The 21,707-nt window shown below is 42.4% G+C and overlaps 1 protein-coding gene across 1 annotated transcript in view; it reads left to right on the top strand.

Moving 5' to 3' along the window:
• The first annotated feature begins 333 nt into the window (after positions 1–333).
• NOX3 (NADPH oxidase 3) overlaps positions 334–21,707 on the top strand; it is a 53,337-nt gene continuing 31,963 nt past the window's right edge. Inside the window, 8 exon segments of the mRNA XM_008154673.3 lie at positions 334–366; positions 368–424; positions 1,053–1,148; positions 1,261–1,371; positions 2,332–2,416; positions 12,205–12,350; positions 14,949–15,130; positions 17,566–17,695. Of these exon segments, the coding sequence (XP_008152895.2) occupies positions 334–366; positions 368–424; positions 1,053–1,148; positions 1,261–1,371; positions 2,332–2,416; positions 12,205–12,350; positions 14,949–15,130; positions 17,566–17,695 (840 nt within the window).

Raw genomic sequence — 21,707 nt, 5'->3', positions numbered from 1 at the left:
CTTCTGCAGTTAGGTTATTTCTCAAATTTACATAAAGACTTATTATCATCTTGACTGCAATCATGTAGAAAATGAATGGGGTATAAAGTACATGAGGATAATTTAATAAAATGAGCTTTCTTTGCTTATGAGATCTTTGAAGAAAGGAATCATTAGACAGAGACTTGCCTTATATTCATCCAGGTCATGAGGCGTGTCAGCTCGGTGATGTGCCTTTGGCAAGAAGTCCTTAATTAGGAATTCCTCGAGAGCTGCTCCCAGTAGGTGCTTCCTAAGTCAAAAAGACAAAATAATTTAGCAGAGGAGCCTTGACTAAGGATGTAACTCAGGTGAATGAAAGGAATAATTTGCCAACAGCAGAAAAGAGCAAAGCTGCGTGATGGAGTGCTGGGTTTTGAACGAGAGTCTCTCTGTCATATTAGTAGTAAGTGTCATTTCTGCTATTCAACTTTAAATGTATATATTGAATAGTCTTTGATTTTTAGAATAACTTGTATAGGGATGCTGAATGGCTTAAGTATTACTCTGGTTAAAAGAATAAAACTTGTTAGAAAACATTTAATAGATATATTTAATTTACCCTTGCAGAATCATGTAAAGTTGTTTTCCGATTGAGTTTATTTTTAATTATTTTTAAAGTCAAGTAGCTTGTTTTTGCATAATGTATGAGTGCTTCTCTAAATCAAATGAAGTCTTTGAATTAGACTATGAAATTGGAATTTGTCTAGAGTACTTTCTGAGTTGTTTTTAAACAGTTCCTCCTTCTTCCTGATAGCGTTGATTTAAAACGCTACATAGCAATGTTGATTAGGAAGGTTTTGTACTTTCATAAAATTCCTTAAAGTATACACATACATGTTTAAAATATTTTTATTAAGGTAATGATTTCTTACCAATATAATTACTGTCAAAAACCTATAAAATAATTATATGGATTAATTCTGATTAATATTGAGAAGCTTATTTCACTTGAACTGAACCCCAAGTAATTTTGAAAAGAAAAAAAAAGATTGAAGATCGTATTGACTTGTTCTCTTTTCATTCTACTCTAGCTCTCTTGGTTGGGAGTTAATTTATATCTGTTCATCGACACATTCCATTGGTATGAAGAGGAAGAGTCTTTCTTTTACACACGAGTTATTCTGGGGGTAAGTAGAGTTGGTGACTACACATTATCATTGTAGAAAACAAAATGCATTCTGTTTTCCTGGCTTCCTTGTTTTCACTGTGTCTCTTTCTCATATCTTTACATATGGACAGTCGACACTGGCGTGGGCAAGAGCATCTGCAGTCTGCCTGAATTTTAACTGCATGCTAATTCTCTTACCAATCAGTCGGAACCTTATTTCATTCATAAGAGGAGCAAGTATCGTAAGTACTAAAGTATTTGAAATAATTTTAGTGGTTATGACTAACATAAGTGCCCTTGAACACAGAGCTGTGGTTTATTATGAAATTCCCAATAATCTTGTTTAGATTCAGGTTTGGCTAAAACTGAAAATCAGAAATTGGTCCATCTGACTTGACTTTTGTTTTTGCCATTGACTCCCTGCATGACATTGGGCCAGCGCTCAACCTTTCCCTGATGCATTTGCCTCCATCTGAAAAGTAGGGCTAATAAAATTGAGCTCATTCATCGACATGGAAGTATTATAACCGCTTGAACTATTACCATTTCTGATTGAAAGGAGACAAATATGCAACTGAGCCAAATATCACTACAGAAACATCTGAGTTCTCCAGAAAGCACAATCACAGTACACAGATTTTATTATGAATACTTAACCCCTACCGGACATAATGGAACATTTCCTAATTATATTGATTTCACTGTGTTGGGTACTTAACTGTGGCTCATGCTAAACAGAGCAACACACTGCACAGAAAAAATGACCTTCAAAAACCTTTAATAGACAAAGAAATTTTTATATATGTACAAATATATATATATATGTTCATCATAAATTTATGATTATTTAGATGTAGGTGAAAATAGTGCCTTTCTTTGTGTAATAAGGGATAATTTATAAACTACTAAATCATCTTCATTTTCTAAATAAGCTGAACATGAATATTAGCAGGTTTATTGTAGAGTTTTGACTTATAGCCAGGGTACTACTAACTCAGTCATTTTTATTGAGTTGAAATTTTAGGAAGCCAATAATAACCCTTTGGCTTTGCCTGTTGGACTAATTAATGTCCACTGTTTTTGTGTCACATTTCCCCCACCTTCAGTTATTTGAGGCAGAGTGTGGGTCCTTTCCTTATCTCTCATGACACTGTCATCGCTGTCATATTTCCCAAAACAAGACTTTATTTCTGTTCTCCTAGTGCTGCCGAGGACCATGGAGAAGGCAATTAGACAAAAACCTCAAATTCCACAAACTGGTCGCCTATGCAATAGCCGTTAATGCAAGTAAGTGCTTCTTATTAACTGACTGATGGATTTGACAATATCTAATGTTTAACTTTATAGCTTTGTTTATTTCCTCTCACCAAAGGCTCACCCTGAGGTAAAAGAAATCTTTGCCTTCCATCTGACCACATAAACCGTAGGCAAATGGATTTTTTAATTTCTAATTTACACTCATGTAATTTTCTCTACCAAGCCTTCTGTTTCTCAGGAGAAAGTTTATGAAACTTCATTTTTATTTGTGAATAATTGAGCTTGGTGTTAATACAATGATAAATGCCTACTTGACTATTGAATACTTTGTGATTCAATATAATTCGCGTCAGAAATGAAATTGACCTATATTCAAAATTTTACTCACAGTCATAAGAAAGTGCCTATCAAATGGTATCATGGGCAGTAAAAAGAAAACAGAAAAGCAAGATCCTGTGAACAGGTTCTGAATAGTGCTGAGCTAGTGAATATAAAAGGATCTTGAAAAGATGTGAAGTTTTATAGGCATATAAAGTGTTATTGTTATTTCTTGAATTGAAAAACAAGAGAATTCAAGAGAAAGGCACCTAGAAATTAATATCCAAGGCCAAGGTTAAACTCTGGGGAGAAAGACAAGTGTGTGTGTGTTGGGGGGAAGGGGTAATAACCGACAAGCTTGTGGTTTTGTTGGACAAAAATTACTTTGAAATAAAAAGCTATCTGAGCGATAAAGACTTATGATTCAGGACTGTTCCCCTCGAACTAATTTAACTATAAAATGTTTTCCTCATTTGCTTTTATCCTCTCATGCATAAATAATAGCAGAATAAAAAGAACACTCAAAACAAATGTGGATTTAATTAAGCAACAAGACATGACAGACGGTGCCCGAGTGCCAATTAACACAACTTTGGGTGTGTGGTGAGATATGTGGGGAGTCTTCCCCATCGATGTCTTCAATGCCAGATTAAACCAGCCCAGGCAATGTTTGCAAAAGGTCTTTGTAGTCTGTTAAGAAATAAGAGTAAAAGGACATCACGTTCTAGAGGAAACCAGCTAAGGGGTGGAGGGCAAAGAGCAAGGCTAATTCACTTTTGTGTTCCAAGGCCTACAGCAGTGCTAAGTACTATATACATAGGTGCCAATAACCTTTGATGAATGAGTGAATGCATGAAAGAGTGAAGACTCAGGGAAGATTTCAGCTCAGAAATAGAAGTCTTTCCCGGACCTTGAAAATTATCCAAAATTAGAACAAGGGTCCCCTGAGAGTACTGAGTTCCCTGTCCTGGTTGGTGTCCATGTGGATTCAAGATTGCTCCTTAGAAGGCTCTTAGAGAAGGAATTCAAGAGCTTTCTAAGCTTCATTAAGTCTTAAGAATCTTCAATTCCTGCATTAAAAGAGGAGACAAGACACAGTAAAATGGCAGGAAGGATATTACCACTATCCAATCACTTAAAGGCAGAATCAAACTCTAAGAGAAAGTTACAAAGATACTATAACCAGAAAGAACAACAACCAAAAAACAAAAAACCACACACACACATCCTACAGTATCAAAACACTTCAGAAAAGAAGGCAAAGAGCAAGGGAACATGTGTTATGAAATAGTTTTTCCTTAAACCTTTGGGCATGTAAATTTCTTTATATGTAATCATATATCAATAGCACAAACGCATAAGCAATGTGTTTCAAATATCTCCCAAGTGCAAGATACTCCGGTGGGTACCATAATCTTCTCAAGCTGGGGCGGTCAGTGCTGTTTTCAGAATGGAGTATAACTTAGTAGGGGCAGCAGTCGGCTAGAATCAAGTTATTGTATACCCCGGTAGCAGGAGATCGGTCGTGTGGTCTCAGAGAAGGCCCTTCCTTCCCTCTGCGGAATTAAAAGAACACTAACACCATCTACCCATCCCTAGAAATGTGCAGACTAGCTGTCAGGAGTGGACCTGTTTGAAACCTACTGACTACAAGGTCATTCACTTATGCTAGCTGCAAAGAGGATGAAATCCAAGTTTAGGGCGGTGGGCAGGCTCCTTCGTCAAGCCCTGCCTTCTACTCCGGTCTCATCTCTCCCCACACTCCCTTGCTTTTCCTCCTCAGAGGACCCAGCTACTGGCAGTCCCTGCGTGTCTGTGCCGTGGCTCTTGCTTTTCCCTGTGTCTGAAATGCGCTTCCTCCCCTTCTTCACTGGGCGACATGTCACTGCATCCAGGACCCCTTGACGGGTCTGCCTCCCCGTGACCCACCAGGGCTGGGCTGTCCACCCCTCTCCCTTGGGGGCCATAATCACACCTCTTCCAGCAAGAGAAAGTGCTCAGACTCTGATTACCCCAGCGGCTGAGACTGTGCCATATGCATCCTTACCCATAATAGAATCTCAACAAATTTGGTCAAATCTGAGGATGAATAGGCGTTGACCAGCAGGCCGAAGAGGTTGACGGAATGACTGGGAAAGGTACAGACATGACAGGAGTCCTTCAGTTTAGGGTGCAGAAAACAGGGTGTGGGCAGGGAAGAGATTCAAATGATGCCAATTGTCCAAGATAATAAACCTTTGATGCCCAAAGAGTTAAGGAAAAACTATTTCATAACACACTTTCCCTTATTCTCTGCTTTCTTTTCTGATGTGTTCTGACGCTGGGTTTTTTTTGGTTGTTGTTGTTCCTTCTGTTTATAGAACCTTTGTGACTGTCTCTTAGAGTCCAATTCTGGTGCAACAAGAAAAATAAGGGTGCTGTTTCTCCTTCTCTCCCTCACAAACCCCTGGAGAGAACCATCGCTCCAGGCCCCTTGCACTTGAACCCCCACTGCTGCGCCGGCTCCTCTTCTCCCACCGCCATGGCAACCAGCGGGCTGCAGGGGTTTCCAATCCTAGCCAAGGCAGGAGGGTGGGGAGAGATGGCTGGGCTTCTCCCAAACCCTGGCAAAGCAATTATTACATCTCACAGCCGCTCAGAAAGGCGGCTGGCAACTGCACTTTGAGAGAAAACAAGAAAACAACGCGGCCTGGTTTCATGGGTGTGCCATTGCTTTTCACACTGTGTCTGTCCTTCTGCTGTCCTCGCCTGGGAGCCGCTGGGAGCGTCCCGGGCCGGTGCCCATTCTATTAGCATCGCCCATCACGTTGCTCTTCAAACAGCCCGCCGGCTTCAGAGAGGTGTGTGACCTTGGCAGAGGCACGTCCACGCCGAAGTCTGGGTGCCAGCCTCTGATTTCTCATCCGTTGCCCGAGAAGTTGAACTGCAGACTCTAATTGGTCACATCATTAAAGGATGTAATTAGAGCCGGGTGGAAGCAGGCCAGGAGGAGGAGGGGGGAGATAAACAATGTATCCGTAATCAAGGGCATCACCGAAGACGCAGCAACAGGAACTCTTCTCCTCCTGGCTTCCTGCCTGCCTGCCTGCCTGCTTGCCTGCCTGTGATAAGGGCTGCCGGAGTGTTCTTCAGCCACCAATAAATCATTTCCAGGGACCCGTAACCCCACTGGTAGAAAAATCGTAGTTTCACAGCCTCTTCGTTCTTATTAATGCAGATCCTTTCTGGACTCTCTGGTCCACGGCCGACCTCGGAGGCCCTTCCAATTGGAAAGCAGTGCTTGGAGCATGAGCTTCCCGCAAAGGGGGCTGTCAACAGCGACCCGGGCAGCTCCCTCCAGCAAATTCCGCAACTTGCATCTGCTCGTTTCCAGGGGATTGCAGTTACCCATGGGCAGCTCCTGATGAGCTGCTAAAATTAGGTTACAAAGCTCAGGAAACATAACAAGGACAGGTTGAGGCTTGCGCTCCGAATGAGGCAGGAGGGTGAGCTCAGGATGAGGCAGGTACTGAGAAGAAAGATTTGGAGGCCTCAAGGTAGAGAACAGCCCCGGAGGCCCTAACTCTCAAGACCCGCATCCCCAAAGAATTGCTACTAATTCGGGTCTGCTGCAGGCACTGGGAGCTCCGAGGAGACTCTCCCCAGTCCTGCCAAACATGATTACATTTGGTTCACACATGAGTGGCGTGCGCGGGGTGCCAGAGTCAATACGCGTTCCTGCAGAAATCAGACCACAAAGTCGAAAGTTTGGGGCCAGGTTCTCCCTGTCGGAATGCAGCCAAGATTTGTCCCTGGGTCTTTATTTCTAGTGGCTGCTTCATTAGGTGACCAACTCAAAGATAACAGGAACTGACCCCTCCCCCCTTCCCAGATTCTCCCTCCACTGTGTTTCCTTTGATCTCCTGAAAAATAGAAAGAAGGAGAGAAAGAAGGAAAAGGAACTTTCTCAGAGCAACTGGCTCTAATTGTAGCCTTTATGATATTTTTGCTTCACTCTTCAATCAAAGCTCCTTACCTGAACTCAAAAGTTCACACACCAATTAAATGTGCATTTGTAGTGTGTCCAAGATTGCTGCTCTCTTTTAACTGGAAAAGTACTTTGGTGAGAAAATGAAACTGTGGGAAGACCCCATAAGAGCATCGTTTAGCCTGGCTTTCCGGTGGGCTCTGGAAGTGTTTACCTTGTGCTCTCCCACGGGCCCAGCACCAAGTCCTCAGAGGCACCGAGGAGCCCACCTGTGCAGCTGATGGCATTGGATTTGCCACAAGACTTAGAACGCCTCTGTAAGCCAGTGTGGATTTTGAAAACATATTAAAGCATGAGTGTCATGTTTGCATTACTTTCATATTGGATTGTAGATCCCTTTTAGATGATAAATGTTCCTGGTTAACTGCAGACAGAGACAGAGAAGACAGGCAGCTAGAAGGGAGCTTCGATATCGTGTAGTTCAGTCCAATTCTCCCATTCCACAGATGGGAAAACAGAGGCTGGAAAAAAAATCAAGTAACTAAGAGGTATTCTCTTCATTACTTTTTCTCCTACATAATGTCAAATCTAATAACGTGATATGATTCTGATGACTTAAGAGAAAAATAAAGTCACATCACTACTTGGTCACATACTTGAAACCACTGTCCCTGTAAACTTAGGTAACATGGTTATTCCTATTAAACTAACTAAAATGTATAAAGGGAAGAATCTAAAATATAATGTCTGAAAATGAACAAAATCAGCATCTCTCCTGGTATCTAGCAGGTCCCAATAGCCCTGGATTTGGTAACGGATATTCTTAATTCCAAGTCATGATCATAATAACATTAGGATCAGATTAAAGAGGAAATAAAATGTTTAGACAAAGTAGACACAAGCAGTTTTCTCTCTGAGAATTGCTGAGATACACAAAATAAGATATTCTACTTTTTATCTTCTACCTATAAAAGGAGGAGGAGGAGGAGGAGGAGGAGAGAAAGGAGGAGGAGGAGGAGACAATCCAAGATGGAGGTAGCTAGAGCAAAGGCACATGAATTTTAAAGTACATGAAAAAAACTGGAAAGAATAATTTTCAACTGATTCCCTCAGGAGCTACCTCTGGAAAAGCACCTTGGGTTCCCTTATATTACCCCATTCATTTCTTCAGCTCTGCTATGGGAGACCTGGCAATAACAATACACAAATAGTTCAATATTTTTGTTCACTCAATAAATATACTTAAATTTAGTTTTAACAGTGTCAAATTCTCATGTGGAAATCCATCTAATAGAAAACAGATTGTGATCAACAACTCATTACACATAAGAATGTTATAAAATGTAGAATATGACACTGAATTTATCCTGTATTCCCTTTCCAACTGTCACATGTAGATAATGAAATGGGAAATACATCACTTAATTTTATTTGAAGCTCAGTCTCTATTTCTGCAAAATGGGAACAGCTCCCTCTCTGTCTGGTGTGTTTTATTTAGTCCACGGAGGAAGAATAAAAGCGAGCTAAGAGAGAGAAGTGAGGGCAAAAGGGGTGGAGTGTGAAAGCAGTGTTTTTACCCACCCACAATGATGGCTCCAAAGGTTGTGCGCACTCAATTCTTAGGAGCTATTTGACTCTAGATTAAAGAGACCAATAAATATTTGAAGAGTTGTAGCTAAGCCCATGGGAGCTATTTGCTTTCAGTAAAAAGTAAGGTATAACAATTATTGATTCATGAAAAGAGCCCACAATACAACTTAAAGATTTTTAAAAATGGGGCCCTGGAGTCAGGAAAACAGGGTTTAATCCCAGCTTTCATTAATGAACTGCAAGTTCCTTAATGTTTTGAATATTGGTCTGTAAAATGGGAATAAAACTAATACCTAAAGATTAAGAGATAATATGCTTAAAGCACTTATAACAGTGTTCAGAATATAAAAACCATTCAATATACGTTAGCTATGGGAAACATTACCTGTTTTTTCAAACATGCAAGTAATGATCAGGAAATTACTATTAGGAATACTGGACATGGTTCGTGTTTAACTTAGCAAGTAGTTCCTATTTTATACATGGCTTATAGGAAGAGACTGCTCCTATGTAAGGTTTTCTAGCTTTGAGGATGCTGAGACTAAACAAGGCAGCCCCTTCATAGACATGGCTATATATGTTGATGAATGGAACACAAAGAGAAAATACAGTCTCGTGGGTGCTGACCTCACAGAACCCATAAGGAGACAATCAGTATCACAAACTCAGAAACACTATCATTGGCTTTGCCTTCATAGGTGGGCCCCAACCAAAACTATATTCACTTGATTTCTACTTAAAGGCTACCAAAAAATGTGCAAGTAATATACATCAGCATAGAAAATATTATTCCAACAATGTTGCATCTACAGACCAACTTCCTGACCCTTTTTTTCTCTCTGCAATTTCATTGTCACTCAGTAAATCATTATTACATACATTCTGGTGCTAAGCAATGTGCTAGGTGTTGAGGTTTCAAGCTGAACAAGACGTGTTGTTTTTTAGGTTAACTGCTTTTATTTTTTTTATTTTATTTTCAATTACAGTTTATATTTAATTTTATTTTGTATTAGTTTCATGTGTTCAGCATAGTGGTTAGACAATTGTATATTTCACAAAGTGTCTCCCCTCCCGCCCCCCAATATTTCCATTACCCCCCTGGCATCATACATAGTTATTCCAATATTATTGACTGCATTCCCTATGCTGTACTTTACATCTCTTCACCCTTTTCACCCAGTCCTGAACCCCCAGCCCTCTAGCAATCATCAGTCTCTTCTCTGCGTGTATATGTCTGTTTCAATTTTGTTTGTTCCTTTATTTTGAACATGAACAAGTCTTGAAGCATCAATGTCCATTGAGAAGTGGAGATATAAATAAATACTCATAACAATGATGCCTGGGAAATGTTGTAATCAAGGTATCAGTAGTGCCCGTGGGATTGAAGAATGCTTGCTTAAAAACAACTTTTGAGTTGAGTCAAGGCATGAGGAGAACTCTGCAAGGCACAAAGGGAATGGCTCTGATAGAAGGAACCTGAGTGACAGAGAGGCTAAATAGAAGATGATGTTTCTAAATATATTTTCAACAAGGACAACAGGGATAAAATGACACCAATAGTCTCAAAAGTTGTTGCTGTTCCTTTTTCCCTAACTCCCCCACACCTCAACCTAGAGCCATGGAAGGTCCCAGAATCCACCCACAACTTGTAGAGACTGAATAAGAGTAGTGGCCTCTGCTCATTTTCACCGTGGGTACAGAAAAAAAAGAAAAAATAATGTATGTCAACTGGGAAATTATTTATGCCTGGAAATGAATTCTCATTTCACACTTGAATCTGATTCCAACAGTGGGTGTCAACTGGCCACCCAGCAGGGGTTCCATTTGCAGGAAAAGCATAAGGATTTCCTTGTCTGTCTGTTATGGCTGATGGCTGGCTTCCCCACAGAGTTCACAAGACAGGAAAAAGAGGAGCAGCCCTGGGCACAGACTCCTCAGGCTGCGTGATGCTGTGTTCCTGGGCTTGTGGTCTTGATTTAGAATTTAGACACCATCAATTCCCAGAATTAGGAAGCTGAGTTTTCTTCTTAAGACTACAGAGAGGGAGGAGGCTTTCAGTCAAGATGGCAGTGTAGGTAAATACGGTTCTTAGAACCTCCCACACCACATCAAACTTAAGGCTAAACTACAGAAAAACAATCATTCAGCACCATCTGGAATCTAGCTGAACAGAAGTCCTATAACTAAGGATAAAAAGACTGCTCAGAAGGGCTGAGATGCAGAAAGGGCTGGTCCCACAACCAGGTGTGGTGGTTAAAACCTGGAAGAATATCTCAGCTACAGTGGTCCCTGAAGAGCAAGGAGTCCCAGTCCCACACAATCCCCTCCACCCTCACCCCCAGCCCAGGGTTCCACTGCTGGGAAAAGAAGTCCCCATAACTTCTGGCTGTAAAAACCAGCATGGATGGTGGCTGATGGAAATGGAGGTTGCTGGAGTCCCAGGCATTCTCTTAAAGGCCTGGCTGCACGGACTTAATCGCTCCCTCTGAGCTCCAGCACTGGGGCAGCAGCTCAAAAGGTGTCAGGGACCTATGGGGAGAAATGGAATTATCTGGCTTTGGGAAAAGTGTTGGAGGGGCAGCTTTTCCTCAGACGGAAGTGCTGGCAGAGGCCGTTGTCCCTTTTCTGGGTCCTTCCCCCACAGAGCAGGCAGGTATGCACAATATCTAAATCCCCACCAACCTAACATTGTTAGCCCCACCGTAATGATTCCCTGAGAACCAGCTCCACCCAACTTGCAGGTGTACCCAAGGAGTTTCCAGTGGCTTTTATTTTTTTTAATACAAATGGCCTCTCTTGCCTCAAGCTTCAGACTTTCCTCGAATCTCTCAAATAAGCAGCATCTGGCCTCAGCATGCCCTATACCTCTTGCTAAGTAGACCCAGGCCCAGCACTAGTAGCAACAGGCCTTGGTTCACAGCTTAGTCTCTCCCAGGAATCTCCAAACCCAGCACAAGTAGCAGCCATCTGCAGATCACTCTGTAGCTCATGCCAGGTGGCCCCAGACAGGGCACAGGCAGTGTCTGACTTTGACCTGCACTTTCTGGGAGGCCTCAGAGCCAGTGCACCCCAGGGACAGCTTCAGATCAGTAGTCTAGAATAATGATTTCTTGGGAAAGAAGTTTTATTCAACATTATGTTGTGATAACAATACCTATTTCACTTCCAGAATGATCACGTGTTTATAATTAAATTATGGTGAATCGAGATTTATGTTTTTTCTTAATATAATCAGTATGAATGTGGAAAATCATACAATATATTTTAGGAAGTATTCAATTCACTCCATTTAAGACACTGGGTAAGACACACGGTGCCGGGGTTCTTTTCCCAGCCTTACAAAGGGTTCAGCATTCTGGAGAAAGGGCCTGCGTGTAGATTCAAGAAGGAGTCCTAGGATGAAAGATAATTTTGAAAGGCATTGGGGGGTCAGAGGAGCTTCAGCTAAAGGGAGCTAAAGACTCCTACCTTGACCAAGGACCCGTGCTTTTATTCTAACACAATTTGTCCTTAAGGCAAGATGGAGATATACACTTCAAAGGGTAAGGTACCAAAGGGTAGAATACAGAAGCATTATCAGTTTGGAGAATAGCCTACAGCTGTTCAGGTGTTTGGCCAACAGGAGGCAATAAAATGCCCTGAGCTGTCTGGCAGTTAACAATCCTATTCAGGTTTGGGGGAAGTGCCGTTTAGCCGTTTCCAACAGGTAAACTACATATGTGGCTCACCCTGGTTGAGCCCACCAAGCTTCACCAACCTTTTGGTAAAACTCTTGTAATTATTACATGCTGGAATTGGTTTCTGGCAACATGGGTAGCTCACTCTGCCTTGGGATTATAAACACCACAGCAGAAAAGCTTGACCATGTAGACCTTATGTTTCTGAATAACTACAGAGGAAGAAACCACATGGCTCATGGCTCCTGTTGCCTCCTTGTCTGCAGCCATCCACATCGTGGCACATGCTTGCAACCTGGAGCGCTACCACCAGGGTCAGTCAGCGGAGGCAAGGGGACTTCTGGCTGCACTTTCCAAACTGGGCGACACTTCCAATGAGAGCTACCTGAACCCCATCCGGACCTTCCACACGGTGAGCTCTTGCATGCTGCTTACTTCTTCATCTGAAAAACATGTCCTTTTCCAATCCCTTTTACAATCAAGAACACTGTATTCTAAAAGCTTTTCATAAAAGAGCTCGAGAGAAGTTACTGCCAGATGTTAACATTAATTTCACTTTTTTAAAAATAGTTATTTTCTTTCTGCCAATAAATGTTTGCTAAGAGGTTATGAGTAAGGAGAAAAACTGATGCCACTTAATTTGTTTCTAGCAGAAAGTAATAATAAATATGCCTACAGAGGAAATGCAGTAACCTGTTAAATCGCTAATCTTTAAAAGTTTAGATATTTTTTTTGCCAATGTTAGAATCATAAAGAATGTGAAGTGCCATATAAATCCAGGGATTATAAATTAGGTGTCTTCATTTTCAATTTGCAAAGTGTGTTCTGGATCAGTTCTCCTGTATCATATTTTGGCACACGTGTGACTAGCTGGTTTGCCAAATCAGATGCTAGGCAAAGTAGCTACTTTCCTCATGAGGCCTGCCTGGCTAGTGACCTCATTCGTGCTAAGTGTCTGTGTGCAGAGAGAGGCAGCACATGTGGGAAACAACAAGAAAACCAAACCCGTAGCCACAGAAATCCACCTGGAGAGATTAAGACATTCCTCTTGCTTAATCCACCCCCTGCCTTTCTCCCGTCATGATCTGAACCCTTCGCCATGCACTACCATCTTGGACTATGCATCCAGACCATTCATCCGGTTTGAAAAAAATCTGTATTGCTCAAGAAGAGCCCCAAGACAATACAGTCCAGACATGGAAATCTCTCCCTTACCATCTGGGCCATTTTGCCCAGGCAGCCTTATTTGAAGAAGCAAAATTCAAAGCCTCTTTTTGGGGAAATTCTTCCATGTCATGTCCCCTAATTATCCTAAAGAAAATTTCCAATATGAGACCATCGGTCAAGTAAAGCTACATTTTTTTTAGCTGGTAACAGTTAAAAGGACAAGTTTCAAAGTCATAAATCAAAACTAGAGATGCCCTAAGCCGGCGGGAATGCCTTGGGGTACTCATTTGGGCCTCAGCGTTTATCTGGGCACCTACTGGGGTTAACTGTCTTCTTCGCTAAGGCTCTGGAGAGTTCATTGCCACACAAGCCCAAGAATAAATCTCAACATTTTAAAGAGACCATATAGTAAACAACATTTATTATAAATACTTTTAAAGCAATTTAACAGCATGATTAAGCTACTTCCAATATAGTTATTTCAAAAAATACTAGTAGTAATCTACCATGGACGTACTGATTAAGCCCAGAAAACCCTCTAATTTGGGGTATTTGGAGAAAGATGCGTATCAGTAACACCAAGTATATTTTATAGAGCATTTCTAAATTTTAGAGGCTACATTGCAACTCAAACCAGTCTGTAAGGATGGTGCAAGAAGAGGGACGTAGGGATTTGCTTTAATAAGCAGAGGAACGGTTTGGAATTAGCACATCATGTGATATAAATGGTTTTCTAAAATATGTGAGTACACTTGGAAAACATCTTTTAAATGTTTTGGACTCACCCTTCCAATTTCATTTCCACCGTTTGCTCTATGAAGAAAAAAAAAATAAACATCAGAGAAGTCCCCGTCCAAATTACCTAGCAACTCAAGGCAACCCAAATTAATGAGATTTTACTGACAAAAGATACAGTGGGAGTTTATTAAGCTCACAGTCGTCTCAACGATAGTAGCACCACGTATGAATACTAATGACTTGACGAGAATATGGGAAACTGACAATAAACACAAAATGCTTTGTGATTTATATGCTAAGAGGCTATTGAACCATCCCCCGCACTCACAGGTCGGAATGCTGGCCTTCTGGCAGAGCATCCCGGATAAGAATAGCCGCATCTTTATTGATCAGCTCGGATTTGCAGAGTCTTATGCCGAGCCTCCTGAGGTGGCATGAAAGAAATGCAAGTCATGGTCCTTCCAATTAAAAAGCAAAGGCGAGGCATTGCTAACTACCAGAGGGGCAGGGGCTGGCGCTGCCTGACTCGGAGGCCTCCCAGGGACCTCTCAGGAACAGCATCTCTTCATGCTAAGATGCAATTAAGCAAAGGGATCCACATTTTTTACTTTAAAAATTAAAAACTTGAAACTCAGATTTATCTTGCAGTATTTGATCTTAAAATGTATTTTCCGATAGTGCCCTAATTTCGGTTCAAACTAGTATCTTTGACCTGAAAATTGATTTATACAGATGAAAAGTGAAGTTAATGAAATGCATTTGATGAAATTTTCACAAAGCGAATGCCTGCCATCAGGTGGGGAGAGGCCAGGGAAAAGGAACTCCCTTCTTGACTTGTATGGGGACCATTTTGAAGCTAATGCTCGGTGGGGTACGAGTAGGTTTACAGTGTCAGTGTGCGAAACTAGAGTTTACTCCTGTGTTACTGTTTGCTCTTTATTGTATTACTTTCCATACGAACAACTGTAAGCCTACTTTTGCCCCACCCTGTGTATGTGTCTGGTTAGAACATTTGAGTTGCTCCTTGCTTGGACTCTCAAGTGTTGGCCCTCAAATGGAAAATTAGGACTAAGACATGGCTGCCCTGGCGCCTGCTTCTCTTCAGAACACCACCTCCGAGTTGCTAATGACGATCACGGGCATTTCTGGCCTGATGATCTCTCTGGCTTTCATCTTGATCGTGACCTCTTCCACCGAGTTCATCAGACAGACCTCCTACGAGTTGTTCTGGTACACCCACCACCTCTTCATCATCTTCTTCATCAGCCTGGCTATCCACGGGGCAGGGTAAGTCCGTGCTGTGCTCAATGTGCAAGCTTCCATCTCTTAGAAAGTCCTTTGGGTGGAGGAACATGACATGCAGGGGACTAAAGGGCACATAGATCACTCTGTGTGGCACACTCACCATGGTTCCTTTCTCAGTAAAACTGAAAATAAGCGACCTAGGCGTTGAGGTGTTATATTTATTTTTCCTCGGCAACTCTGTTGGGGAGTCTTGACATGTTCATAAAATGCAGGAATTGTAATGAAGGTTGATGACAATAGAGGTATGCTTCATCCAGAACCTATTCCCACAATCCAATGCATGTGGGAATATATATATTTTTGACACCCATATTTCACTTCTGCCTCCTCCCATGCCCCACCACTGGACATCCCTTCCATCTCAGCCCCAACCCCAGGGAGGGGGTCATACTTCTGCTGCTGTCGCTCCTATGCCTAAGAGCTCCCCCACTATCCATAGCTTGTCTGACACATGGACACAGTGGAAGGAAGAATTGCCTCTGGGGCATATAGTACCTGCCCAACTGCCTGCCCCTCTGCTGATCCTTAGGAACCTAGTCAACCAGCGTTAGCATTGCTGTTCCCTGACTAAGGTTTTCTAGTCTCTTTTAACTTTAAAATATCTGTAACCAGCTCCTCTGAGTGTGTGATCAATCCCTCTCCCTGACTATTCATCTTGAAGGGGGGGTAGTCCCAAAGGGTTTCACCCCAAAGACTGTCAGTCCCTCCTCAGATTCTTCTCCCAGTGCTGGTGTTAACCCCTGTAGTGCATCTGAGAGGCTCTTCCTAATCCATGTGAGTCTAGAAGTCTCTTCACAAAACTTATGCATGTACTGCCCCATCCCACAGCCCCCATTCCTCCGCCCCCCATCCCACTGCCCCCACCCCTCCACCCCCATCCCACAGCCCCCACTCCCCCGCCCCCTATCCCACTGCCCCTGCGTTCACACCCTGGCACATTGTCCAAGTACAAGAGGATTTCAATGGGCAGTGCTCCACTGAGATATTTTTTAATATCCAAATACCATTTCATAAGATGGCATTTTTAGTCATTTTAACTGAGTTGAAAGGCTTATTTTGGGATAAGGGCCTCATCTAATCTTCTCAGCTTGAAGTATTTTACAGCTACTGTTTACAGCAAAAAGTAATTTGCAAATTTCCAGTAAAGGAGGATTATTGGAATGTGTTGAAGCCCACTAATCTTCCTATTATGGGATGGCATAGATGAAGACATAACAAATTTTAAAAAATTTTAAAGGCACGGCATTGGTGGACTGTCCTGAGGTTTCTTTAGATGATACAGGGAATGTTGCCTACAGCCTGAGAATGAAGGGGTTAAAATTACAGGTTCTTTTCCTCCGGCTCCCACGTATTATCTCCCCTTCTTGTATCTGGGGAGATTCAGAGATAGTTTTGCTCATCTAAGTCAAAAGGGTGTTATCAAGCCTGGATGACTCCCATAAGCAGATGGGACAAAGGCCAAGAGACCAGCTCTCCAAGTGCATTGCTGCTCCCTCCCCCCATCCCGCTGATGCAAGGAGGCACGTGGTGCCCACAGGCCACCCGGAACATGAGCCTTTGTGATGCTCACGTTTCGCTGCCTGTGAGAAACGTGTCTCTCAAAAAAAACCCAATATATTTTATTCATACTAGTAAACACTTAGTTGAGCAACTGCCAGATTACCCAACCTCTATGTCTTATGCTCCGCAGCCTGGGAACCCATGGGTACATCGAGGAACTTGTACCAAAGCTCCTAGTCAAAGGTCAGTCAGCACTGCCTTCGTGGCAAATACAATACGGAGGGACTACAGGCCTCCATCCAACCCTCTGTTCGCAAGGCCAGTTTCTTTCTTTTCTCGCTCTCAGGTTTGACAATCTAGCCCTAAAGACGCACTTGACACTGACCTACTTTGACCCTGTCAAACCCTAAGCTTGCCAGTGGTCACCAGGGGGGAAATATTATTATTCAAGGCACTTCCTCTGACTTCTTCACCTAAAAACTTCTAGGTGCTCAGAAACAAACCAAGAAGGGTAGAAGTTAAATAAACCTGCAAAAGGCTCAAATAGTACAAAGTTAGCCAATTAGCCCGAATCAGCAATCAGGATGAGATGTAACCTAATTAAATTCAACAGTCTACAAAAGGATGTGTTCAAACAATTTCCCTTCATTATAAATTCTCTAACACAGACACTTTCCATTTAACACAGGATACCACCGAGGGACACTTCTTTTCTGAAGTCTTCAAAGTTACTCAGAGCTTCTTAGGTTCCCGTTTTTAAAGGTGCTGAGGGAAATGAATGGATGAGAGCCCGTTGTGAGACAGTGGAAGTGTGATTCTAGAGCCCATTGTGGAATATATCTGTGGTGTCAAGACTGCACAAAATCAGTATAAAATGTTGGGGTTTTGTTTTGTTTTGTTTTGTTTCTAACGGCAAGTCGGATTGTTCGAGGCCAAACTCCTGAGAGCCTCTTACGACACAACGTCACCTTCTGTAGAGACCACTATGCTGAATGGCAGGCGGCTGCCCCGTGCCCCGTGCCTCAATTTTCTGGAAAGGAGCCTTCGGTAAGAATGAACCCAGGAGCCTTTAAAAATAGCTGTCTCCATAGTGAGAAGCACTAGAGCTCTTTTATGCTTGAGAAAAAGAACAGCCCATGTCACCACTAGACAAAGCCAAGTCTTCATTAAGTGTGCTAATGGAGAAATCGAGTTATGGATAATTTCAAAAAGAGGTTTACTGCCAAAAGCACTCTGTCTGATTTGATATGTGTTCTACTTACATTGAAATGGGGACGTCTCATATTGTGGGAATTCATAGCACCACGAGCACAGTAATGTCTCTGGGGAATTAGAAAGACTTCTAAATTCCAGGGTGGCTCAGGGGTTGAGCGTCAGACCTTGCACCAAAAGGTCGCTGATTTGATTCCTGGTCGGGGCACATGCCCAGGTTGTGGGCTCGATCCCCAGCAGGGGGCATGCAGGAGGCAGCCAACCAATAATTCTCTCTCATCATTGATGTTTCTATCTCTCTCTCCCTTTCCCTTCCTCTCTCGCTAAAAAAATCAATAAAAACATATTTAAAAGAAGAAAGCCGTGTGGCTCTCCATCCTTTGTTCTCAGCAAGCTCAGCTCCCTGTCCCTCTACTGCATTCTGAGAATGAATAGCATCACTTCTCAAACGAACGTTATGCCATAACCAGATGAGAACATGCCCTCCTTCTAAGCTTGTCTTCCTTCTTTCTATAGCTTTCGGGATAGAAAAAACGGGGGTGTTAATGCATTTACTTTCTGTTCTAATTAAGCTCCCACAACTGAAATAATGACAATAGGAGCCGAAGAGAGACTTAATTAGAGTGGATGGTAGTGCCTGCAAGATCTCAGAAGTAAGGTTTCCTGGTGTGCTGTAATCATTTCTGTTGATGGCATAGGAAAATAGAAATAATAATCCTATTTGGTCTTCTCCGGTATCTTAGAACAACACAAACCTTGGGACGGCTGGGTGATGTGTAAAAAAAAAAAGCCCGAAGATTAAAACTAGAAGAAAACAAGTGCCCACCGCCCCCGCCCCCCCCCCCAAAAAAAGTCATAAAAAATGGACTCATAGTATTTAACAGAATATAAATCGTGGGATTTAGGGAATTAAGTAATCAACTTTGGAAGGATAAAACAATCGACTTTTTCAAAAATCCTCAAATACATTAAATTAAGCACTGGATTTTAAGGTGAAAACTGCTGGGAAGAATGTTTAAAACAGAGCGAACTGGAATAGATGTGCCCATAGACTGTGGTTCCTTTAATGGCCAGTATAGATTGTCTCTGTCTTAAACTCAACTATCAGTGGCCAGTACCCAGCCTGCATATTAATGGGGAACATGAATGCCTCTCTAAAATTTCCAGCTCCGTCGTCTCCATAAAAAAAATCAATATCTCCCCACACCTCATGAATACGGACCAGAGGCTGCTGCCGGCAGCAGCAGATGCCGGCATTAATTATCATTAAGAGGGAGAACTTACCCGTCTCTCTAACTCGCCCCTGCTACACCTCCTTGCACACCCAAACTCATGTTGTCACTCTTTCCTATTATTTTTAATGGATCCTAATTCAAAGCGTGTGTGGGCTGTGCAATTACCGCTTGGCTGGGTGCGCAATATTCTCTCTGATGTCTTAGAGACGCTGAATCCAGAAGGCATCCCAAGGACAAGGAGGGGCTCCTGCACTTTAAGGCACCACATGCACCCTGTCTTTGCAGGACTTCATCCCCTCCTCTTGGCCTCCCTTAACTCAGTGCGTTTTCATGGCGCTTTTATCAATGGAATATTTCCACTCACCCTCAGCGGTGCACTACTCCCCACGTTACATCACCTCCTAGAAACTGAACTGATCAAAGGAACCAATTATACCTTGCAGTCCCTTCTCCCCCACTTGTCTCACTGCCCCTTTTACCCTGAAATTCAAGACACCAGATTACACTCAGACATACAAGACTCCAGATTCTAGAACTATTCATGTGATCCACTGTCAAAAGATACCTGGTCTTGCTTAGCCAAAAATAAAAGCACCTTGTTGCACTGAACTATGGCATCAATCAGTAATAATAAATACCAATAATAAAGGCTGAAGCTTTTTAAATTATTAGGGAATGACAGCAACACTACAGGGAAAGTTTTAATGGCTGCAGAGTCAATTCAGCAAACTTTCTCCAAGTGGCTTTTACACGTTTAGACCTGCACTTGATTCAGAGATGTGGTTCCTGCCCTGGAAATCTTATTGTTCATAAGCTCACACATAAAATAAACTCAAAGCCAGCATGTTCTTATTTTCTGGTAGGAATGAAAAACCAGAAGTGAAAGTGAAGGAAATAAGTTTCGTTACTGCAGCTTTTAAATCAAAGTGGTTTTTATTTCTATCATAAAATACTCACTGTACAGTAACTTTCTGAGTATTTTTGGAGAAGAAAAAATAAAGCTAAGAATCCACAAAGTATGTTAGCATTTAAGAAACTTAGATACTAAACAGCCGGAGAAATGGATGCCCAAGGAGTTTTAATTTCTTACCTGTGATCACAAAGGCATTGCCAACAAAGCCACATCAAGAAACCAGAGTTTCTAACTCTGTGGCCATGAACTTTCAACGCTATACCCTCCAGCATCCATTCTGAATCTCTCGCCTCCTCCCACCCCTCACCTTGTCAGCTCTCTGCTGCTATCTACGAGTACATGTCCCCAACATGATATTTATCTCTGTGAATAAAGCTAAAAGATATAAGATCTTGGAGATTACCCAAAGTAATCATTTCTTCCTACCCATTTTACGAAACAGAAAACCTGACCATGAAAAGGCTCAAGACTTGCCTGAAGGCATAGGGTTATGCGTGGTAACCACAACACCAGAAGCCGGGGCTTCCGATCTCCCTCTCCACCTGCCCTTGCTGCTCAGTGCCTTGGCCTCCTTGGCCTCACTCACCCTGTCTGCATTGGCCATTGCTATCAGGATAATCCTCTGAGATACCCTCTCCCTCACGCCCCAACTTCCAGCGGCTCTGGGACTAACTATCACAGTGGAACTAAATCGGGCTTTCTCCTCCTGAAGCAATTTATTTACTAGAGAAGAGATAGAGCTGAGGATTAATAGCTTACATCCCCCTTCCTGACGAGCCATATGAAGAAAACTAATCCATTCCATCTTATCAACATGGAAAAATCAGAGACCGTGCCTGATTGGACACCACCGAAATCAAGTCTGTGATGTCTAAAACTTTCCAAAATGTGCATGGAACATTATTCATAAACATCCATAGAGACCATGTGAATGTCTTTGCAGATACCTCTCTAAATTTATATAGAAAGAATTGTGTTCTTGCTATTATTTCCGTAAATACCCGGACCAGTTCTCAAAGCACTTTTTGGTTCATTTGAGCATAAGCAACCGAAGGACTCGGTCCCTAGGTCCCCCTCCCATCTTTTCCTTCACTCTGCCCATCATCACGGCCTCACCGACAGCGTGGGTGGACAAAGGTTCCTTCTCTCTGCTACTCTGAACATGTTGCTGAGTGCTATTGAGGCAGAAAAGAATAGGTGGGTCAAATTGCTTTGTGTTGCCTGCACAAATCAAACCTTTTTCAGGTAAACAACAGGCTCTCAGGGGAAAAGCAGAGAAGGCTGATGTAGGTGAGAAGAGGGGCCATGCAAACACGCTCAGAAATAAGAGAGAATTCACAACAACAAGAAAGATAACAGGAATAAAAATAATGCGGAAGTGCTTGTGGCCTGTCAACAGGAAAGATGGAGCAGGATAGCAGGCAAGGGACTAAAAAGTGGTGAAGACAGTGAGTCCATCGGTGATAGTTTCCTGGACATTCTCCTGTTCCTAAGGCAGTAAGTTGTGCTGGGTTTAGTGAACCAGGGAGGGAATTCAGGGAAATGGTGGAATGGGTGGAGTTATAGTCCTGGGTCTCTGTGATCTAGACCTGTCTCCCAGGCAACTCATACCCATTCTGGTTTTTAATTCTATACATGCAAAATTACACTAGATCTCCAAGAACCCTTAGCATCCTGAAATTCAATGAATACATTTCTA

Source organism: Eptesicus fuscus, chromosome 10, assembly GCF_027574615.1.
Source record: "Eptesicus fuscus isolate TK198812 chromosome 10, DD_ASM_mEF_20220401, whole genome shotgun sequence".
In the NCBI taxonomy this organism is placed as follows: domain Eukaryota; kingdom Metazoa; phylum Chordata; class Mammalia; order Chiroptera; family Vespertilionidae; genus Eptesicus; species Eptesicus fuscus.
The sequence above is the reverse complement of the archived record's forward strand: the minus strand, read 5'-3'. Positions and strand labels throughout refer to the sequence as shown.